Source organism: Aedes albopictus, chromosome 3, assembly GCF_035046485.1.
Source record: "Aedes albopictus strain Foshan chromosome 3, AalbF5, whole genome shotgun sequence".
In the NCBI taxonomy this organism is placed as follows: Eukaryota; Metazoa; Arthropoda; class Insecta; order Diptera; family Culicidae; genus Aedes; species Aedes albopictus.
Window position 1 is genome coordinate 289,708,547 of NC_085138.1, and position 8,220 is coordinate 289,716,766.

Consider the following 8,220-nt stretch of genomic DNA (forward strand, 5'->3'; position numbering starts at 1 on the left):
TCAAACAAATCGTAATAAAATTAAATGGGAAGAAGTCCGGTCTCCAGGATTGATCCAAAAGGACCTCAAAAATGATCCTTGAACATCGACAGGACATTAAATCCTCACACCCCATCACCCTTTGCGTTTAAGTGGATGAAAAGTCGAATATTGAGGAATAATCAATTATTTCGACTTTTTACCTCAAACAAATCGTAATAAAATTAAATGGGAAGAAGTCCGGTCTCCAGGATTGATCCAAAAGGACCTCAAAAATGATCCTTGAACATCGACAGGACATTAAATCCTCACACCCCATCACCCTTTGCGTTTAAGTGGATGAAAAGTCGAATATTGAGGAATAATCAATTATTTCGACTTTTTACCTCAAACAAATCGTAATAAAATTAAATGGGAAGAAGTCCGGTCTCCAGGATTGATCCAAAAGGACCTCAAAAATGATCCTTGAACATCGATAGGACATTAAATCCTCACACCCCATCACCCTTTGCGTTTAAGTGGATGAAAAGTCGAATATTGAGGAATAATCAATTATTTCGACTTTTTACCTCAAACAAATTGTTGCGCCCCTCGGGCGATACGCACCTACCATCGCATCACCTTGGTTCGTCGACCGTCGGTAGAAATGACGTTCCATTGTCCGAATAAGTAGCTGACGTGGTCATTGGTTTGACAGAGAGCAGAAAAACACAGAAGAATGCTGATTCATGTTGATGTTCAGTGAGAAATCTACAATTTGTAAAATTATAACTAGTTTCTATTGGAATACTTAGCTATCAGTGCTGAAGATTGGTGAGGAGTGAAGTAATTACCCACTATTTGTTGGATCAATTCGAAGAATTTAATATTTGTTATATTTAGATCAATATTACTCCCTTTGATTCCCGGTCCGCAATCGTGCCCAATTCATTATTCTATGGTTTGGAAACTTCATAGATTGTTGGGCTAAATTGAGTGCAAAGGGGTAAGAACTAAAACTAAAACATGCATTTGAATTGATTAAAAACTTATCCTAAATGTTTAAAACCTAATATTACATGCAGCTTAACCTAAATACGAAGGAGGCTTCAATCAGCAGAGTCGAGGTAGAAGAGATTGCAGGAGGCACTAAACGTAAGGTGAAATTGATTGTATCAAAACCCCATATTAACCCCCTATCATTATATTAAAGGAAATTTTAACCAGCCAAAAGTGTGCGTTGGTTCATTTTTTCGGAAGACGATCCCTCCAGTTGGCGCGGCCAACAAATTAAAATTTCGTTTACCCCGGAACGATGTCGGATCCAGGTATGGATGCTGCAAAGAAGACCAAAGGTAAGCAGCAGAAGTCTCCTCCTAGTATAAGGTCAGTAAATAAAGAACCCCCCAAAGACCCGTCTAAACAGACCCAGAACAAAGCCTCAAAAAGCGACATCGTCGCCAGTTCGACCTCTAAACCTCTAAATCCCCCTAAATCAGACCCTCAAGCCACCATTTCGGCTGAAAAGAGTTGTGCGTTATGCGAAAACCCGGTCAATGAGCGTATGGTGCAATGCAATACATGTGACGTGTGGCATCATTTCTCGTGCGTGGGTGTTTCCGAGGATATCAAGGGCTACAATTGGACCTGCTTGAAATGCGATACCGCGAAGGCAGCCAAAGGTGCGATTCCACGGAAGATGATGACGCGAGCTGCAGCTGCAAAAGGTACAAAGAAGGCGAATCGGAAGGAGGGGCAGATAGATGGAGTGAACGAGCAGACGAAAGAGGCCGATGAGCTAGCCGGTGCAGTCGAAGGGCCAGCTCCAAGCTTGAAAGCGAGCCGGGCCGGTTCCGTAGTTTCAGCAGCATCACGAAAGTCGGCAAAAGCTCGTTTGGACGTGGAACTGCAGCAGATCAAAGCTGAGGAGGAGTTGATGCGAGAAGAAATGCAACGGAAGCGAGAATTGGCGAAGAAGAAGTTCGAGGTCCTGAAGGAGATGGCTGATCTGGAAGGTAGTGGCGAATCCACTGTTGATCAGCCGAATGTCGTCAATAAAGTTGAGCACTGGTTGAAGCGTCACAGCGAGATCCGTGAAAAGGACAAGCAGTCGTACAAGGAAGCCAGAGATTATGATTCTGAAGACTGCGTGGAAACCGAGGCTTCGAGCGAAATTTCAGCGTCTGGTAGCGAATCAGATAGTGACGAAGAGACGTCGACGGACAGCGGAGCGGATCGAGATGGTAGAGCAGATGGAGCGCAATCCGTCGGAGAGCTCGTAGGGCGAAGGCATCTCAGGCCTAAAATGACTTCGACCAGGAAGGTCCCGAAAGGTTGAAGTAGCAACCGATCTGGAACGGAGCGCCAACAATCATTGCGGAGCGACAGGAAGCTTTCGAAGGATGAACTAGCAGCCCGTCAAGTTGTTCCTCGCGAACTGCCGAAGTTTAGCGGTAATCCGGAGGAATGGCCGATGTTTGTGTCAACGTACGAAGATACTTCAGCCATGTGTGGATACACGGACGCCGAAAACATGATTCGCCTCAGGAACTGTTTGAAGGGAGATGCGTTCAACGCTGTCCGAAGCTTTTTGATGCGGCCTGAAACCGTGGGAAGAGCGATCAGTGCGTTGAAGCTGCGGTTTGGCAGACCGGAGACGATTATCGACTACTTAAAGGAGAAAATAATAGCAATGCCGATCATCAAGCCGGACGCGATGGACAAGCTGGTCGACTTTGCGCTGGAAGTTCAAAACCTCTGTGCTACGATAGAAGCTTGCGGAGAGAAGCAGTACATGTGTGATACGACGTTGATGAAGGAATTCGAGAAGAAGTTGCCACCGCAAATTAGACTGGACTGGGCCCGATACAAGAGGAAGTTGCGGAAAGCGAAGCTGTCCACGTTTGGCCGGTGGATATACAACCTGGCGGAGGATGTGAACGTGGTCTTCGAACCGCAGTGCCGTGGAAACAAGACGCAGGAGTTCGCGAGAGGAGTTCGTAAGGAGAAGTACGTGAGCACCCACGCTGAAGTGCCGGTCACGGATAGGTATCAGCAAGCCCGCCAAACTCAGCAGTCAGCAGTCGTAGGGAGCGGAGAATCGAAACCCTGCCCGGCCTGCAAGAGTGATTGCAAGTGTCTGGCAAAATGCAAAAGATTCCTGGATTTGTCGTACGAGGCGAAATGGGCCACTGTTCGCGGCTTCAATTTCTGTCGCAAGTGTCTTCGGCAACATAAAGGTGGCTGCAATTCCGGAGAATGTGGAAAGAACGGTTGCACGTTCAAGCACCACGTATTACTCCACAGAGACTTAGCCGTACCCGGTGCATCGAGCAGTGTTACATCCAACAGATGTGGGTCTTCAAAGCAGAACGAAGAACGCAATGTGAATACGCACCAATCATCAACAAGTCCAGGATCGTTCCGGTACCTGCCGGTAACTCTGTATGGCGACGGAGTGCACGTGAGATGTTACGCCTTTTTAGACGATGGGTCAGAGTTGACACTCATCGATCAGCAGCTTGCGGAGGATCTTAAGCTTTCTGGAGCAGTTCTGCCTCTCTGCCTGAAATGGACGGGAGGTACCCACCGCTACGAATCAGACTCACAGAGTATCAACGTCGAAATATGCGGAAAGGATGGAAAGCGGACGTTATTGCAGGATGTGAGGACTGTCGAAGAGCTACAACTGCCGTACCAGTCACTAGATATGGACCAACTCTCAGAGCGGTACGGCTACCTGCGTGGTCTGCCCGTGGACTCGTATTGTAACGTTCGTCCACGAATACTGATTGGATTGAAGCATGCCAACCTAATGCTGGTGCGAAGGAGTCGTGAAGGCAAAATGGGTGAGCCAATCGCCGTCAAATCCAATCTTGGCTGGACTGTATACGGTGGCTGGGAATCGCAGGACTTTTCGAGTACAGCCAGTCATACGTACCACATCTGCTCCTGCAACGAACCAGGCCTGACGCATCTGAATCAGATGGTGAAAGATTACTTCTCCATGGATGGTTTGGTAGTTCAACCGAGCCACGTCGGACGGCTTTCTAAGGACGATGAACGCGCCATGGCTCTTCTGGAATCTCGCACTCACTTCAACGGAGAACGTTACGAAGCAGGCCTGTTATGGCGGTCCGACAAAATCCGTCTGCCGGACAACAAAGCAGTTGCAGTTCGTCGTTGGAGATGCTTGGAAAAACGCATGGAGAAGGACACGGAGTTAGCGAACATCCTGCACGAAAAGATTGCGGAATACAGGTCGAAAAACTACATCCGCAAGCTAACGTCGGAGGAGCTGTCAACAACATACGAGCGGATATGGTACTTGCCTATTTTTCCGGTATACAATCCGAATAAGCCAGGCAAGGTCCGGATTGTGTGGGACGCTGCCGCCCAAGCATACGGGATATCACTGAATTCGGTGCTCCTCACTGGCTCAGACCAGTTAGCGTCTCTTGTGGGCATCCTGTACCAATTCCGTGAGCATCGAATAGGCGTTTTGTGCCGACATCCGTGAGATGTTCCATCAGGTCGACATCAATCCTGAGGACCAGCAATGTCAGCGTTTTCTTTGGCGTGACCGCGACGAACACGGTGATCCAAGCATCTACGTCATGCAGGTAATGACATTCGGGGCGAGCTGTTCTCCTGCCACAGCCCAGTTTGTGAAGAACAAGAACGCCGAAAGATTCGAAGAAGAATATCCAACAGCGGTAGCGGTCATCAAAAAACGGCACTACGTGGATGACATGGTTTTCAGCGTTGAAACGGAGCAAGAAGCAGTTGAACTGGCGGAGTCGGTGCGTTTCATCCACATGGAGGGTGGATTTGAAATCCGCAATTGGGTTTCCAATTCTCCGTTGGTGCTTTCCACTATGAATGGGGACGAGTCAACGGAAAAGGACCTGAACATATCTGCGGAGATGGCGAGTCAAAAAATCCTCGGAATGTGGTGGGATACGAAGGACGACGTGTTCAAATATAAAATATGCTGGACCAGATTTGATTCGGCGCTGCTTGATGGAAGTCGTTGCCCTACTAAACGGGAGATCCTTCGGACGCTGATGACCATATACGACCCTCTAGGTCTCATCGATCACTTCCTGGTCTTGTTGAAAATCTTGCTACAGGAGGTTTGGCGTGCTAACGTTGACTGGGACGAACGAATCCCCGACAACCTGTTCGAGAAGTGGCGTGACTGGCTGCAATTGCTACCAGAGGTAGAGAAATTACGGATTCCTAGGTGTTACCGGCAAGTTGTTTCATCTTTGGGCGCAGCTTCCGTGGAAATTCACGTATTCGTTGACGCAAGCGAAAGTGCAATGGCAGCGGCAGTGTTCTTGCGACTCGTAGAAGGGAATCAAGTGGAATGTTCGCTGATTGCTGCAAAGACTCGCGTAGCACCCTTGAAGTACACCTCCATTCCACGATTAGAACTGCAGGCAGCAGTCTTCGGGTGTAGATTGGCGAAGAACGTTATAGGAAATCTGACGGTGAATATCTCCAAGTGTACCTACTGGACTGACTCCCGAAACGTTCTGTGCTGGTTAAGAGCTGATCATAAACGTTACAGTGCTTTCGTCGGGTCAAGGGTAAGCGAAATACAGGAATCGACAGACGTCCGTGAGTGGAGATGGGTTCCGACTCGTTCTAACGTTGCTGATGATGGGACTAGATGGCGAGATCGGATCGACTTGTCTGCGAGTAATAGGTGGTTCAAAGCACCAGAATTCTTGATGCAAGCGGAAGAAGACTGGCCAACACTTCCGCAAAAGTTGCTTTCCACTGAGGAAGAAATGCGACCCAGCTTATTGCTCCACTTCAAAGTTCCCGAACCTGCGATAGATGTGGGAAGATTTTCGAGTTGGCGGCGATTGCTAGCGGTGACTGGATACGTCCTTCGATTTTGCTTGAACCTTCAACGTCGTCGTAGTCAGCATCCACTCAGAACTGGACCGTTATCTAGTGAAGAACTTCGGGAAGCGGAAGAACACCATTACCGGCAAGCGCAACAAGATGTGTACCAGGACGAAGTCGCAGCGCTGGAGACGAAAGAATCCACTATCAAGCGTATTCCAAAGACGAGTCCACTTTACAAGTTGAGCCCGTTCGTTGACGAATCCGGTGTAATGAGGATGAAGGGGAGAACCACTGTGTGCGCGTATTTGCACAGTGACGCCAAGAATCCTGTTATTCTACCTCCAAAGCATCCAGTAACATCATTAATATTAGTCCATTACCACGAAAAGTTTTTGCAACGCAACTACGAAATAGTAGTCAACGAAGTCCGCCAGAAGTACAGCATCTTCCGCCTGAGACAAGCCCTTACTGCGATTCGTAGAAGCTGCCAGTGGTGCAAAAACCGTGACGTTCTTCCTCAACCGCCGGAAATGGCAGATCTTCCTGCGGCCCGACTGTCTGCGTACACAAGGCCATTCGCACACGTAGGGGTGGATTATTTTGGCCCAATTGAGGTAACGGTAGGTCGAAGGGTCGAGAAAAGATGGGGGGTTCTACTGACTTGTTTAACGGTAAGGGCCGTTCATATTGAGGTAGCGCACTCTCTGACAACTAGTTCCTGCATAATGGCATTGAGGAACTTCACGGCACGTAGAGGTACACCGGTCAGCTTTTACAGCGACAGGGGTACCAATTTTGTGGGCGCAAACCGGGAGCTTCAGGAAGCCATGGAAGCGGTCAATCAGAACCAGCTGATGCGTGAGTTTGTCACCTCATCTACTGCTTGGCAGTTCAACCCACCGGCGGCGCCCCACATGGGCGGCAGTTGGGAGAGGCTCATCCAATCGGTCAAGCGAAACCTGATGGAAGTTCTACATGCGCGACGACCAACTGATGAGGAGCTGCGCAATGCGTTGACGGAAATAGAAGGTGTGCTGAATACACGCCCTCTGACACACGTGCCCATTGATGACGAAGCAGCACCAGCGTTAACCCCCAATCACTTCCTGTTGGGTTCATCGGACGGTTCCAAACCTTTGTCTCTGGTTGATGCGGATACTGCTGCACTACGGCGAGGTCACCCAACCTCCCAATGGTTGGCGAATCTCTTTTGGAAGCGATGGGTTAGGGACTACCTACCCGACATAACCCGTCGTACAAAATGGCATGAGCAGGCGAAACCTCTCCAAGTGGGTGACGTAGTAGTCATTGTGGACCCTGAGCACCCCAGAAGCTGTTGGCCCAAAGGACGGGTCATCGGAGTAACCAGCAGTGGAAGACAAACTCGTAAGGCTACCGTGCAAATATTGCATGGAATCTACGAGAGACCAACCGTGAAGCTGGCGGTGTTGGATGTTCGGCGCGAGATGGAGTAAGCGGAACCGGAAGGCCAGGTCCGCGTACCGGGGGGGAGTGTTGCGCCCCTCGGGCGATACGCACCTACCATCGCATCACCTTGGTTCGTCGACCGTCGGTAGAAATGACGTTCCATTGTCCGAATAGGTAGCTGACGTGGTCATTGGTTTGACAGAGAGCAGAAAAACACAGAAGAATGCTGATTCATGTTGATGTTCAGTGAGAAATCTACAATTTGTAAAATTATAACTAGTTTCTATTGGAATACTTAGCTATCAGTGCTGAAGATTGGTGAGGAGTGAAGTAATTACCCACTATTTGTTGGATCAATTCGAAGAATTTAATATTTGTTATATTTAGATCAATATTACTCCCTTTGATTCCCGGTCCGCAATCGTGCCCAATTCATTATTCTGTGGTTTGGAAACTTCATAGATTTTTGGGCTAAATTGAGTGCAAAGGGGTAAGAACTAAAACTAAAACATGCATTTGAATTGATTAAAAACTTATCCTAAATGTTTAAAACCTAATATTACATGCAGCTTAACCTAAATACGAAGGAGGCTTCAATCAGCAGAGTCGAGGTAGAAGAGATTGCAGGAGGCACTAAACGTAAGGTGAAATTGATTGTATCAAAACCCCATATTAACCCCCTATCATTATATTAAAGGAAATTTTAACCAGCCAAAAGTGTGCGTTGGTTCATTTTTTCGGAAGACGATCCCTCCAGTTGGCGCGGCCAACACAAATCGTAATAAAATCAAATGGGAAGAAGTCCGGTCTCCAGGATTGATCCAAAAGGACCTCAAAAATGATCCTCGAACATCGACAGGTCATTACATCCTCACACCCCATCACCCTTTGCGTTTAAGTGGATGAAAAGTCGAATATTGAGGAATAAACAATTACTTCGACTTTTTACCTCAAACAAATCGTAATAAAATC

At 47.9% G+C, this 8,220-nt stretch overlaps 2 protein-coding genes across 2 annotated transcripts; both read left to right on the forward strand.

The window, feature by feature from the left end:
- The first annotated feature begins 678 nt into the window (after positions 1–678).
- Positions 679–2,361, forward strand: LOC109426077 (protein piccolo-like). Its single transcript, XM_029869493.2, has 2 exons — positions 679–804; positions 862–2,361. Exon 2 carries the CDS (start codon positions 1,274–1,276, stop codon positions 2,294–2,296), a length of 1,023 nt encoding a protein of 340 aa, XP_029725353.1. The 5' UTR covers positions 679–804; positions 862–1,273; the 3' UTR covers positions 2,297–2,361.
- Positions 2,362–4,478: 2,117 nt separating this feature from the next.
- LOC134290771 (uncharacterized) lies at positions 4,479–7,295 on the forward strand. Its single transcript, XM_062857968.1, has one exon. It carries the CDS (start codon positions 4,479–4,481, stop codon positions 7,293–7,295), a length of 2,817 nt encoding a protein of 938 aa, XP_062713952.1.
- The last annotated feature ends 925 nt before the right edge of the window (positions 7,296–8,220 follow it).

Excerpts from the sequence above, each read along its gene's own strand:
- LOC109426077 (XM_029869493.2), top strand. The coding sequence starts at position 1,274 with ATGTCGGATCCAGGTATGGATGCTGCAAAGAAGACCAAAGGTAAGCAG.
- LOC134290771 (XM_062857968.1), top strand. The coding sequence starts at position 4,479 with ATGTTCCATCAGGTCGACATCAATCCTGAGGACCAGCAATGTCAGCGT.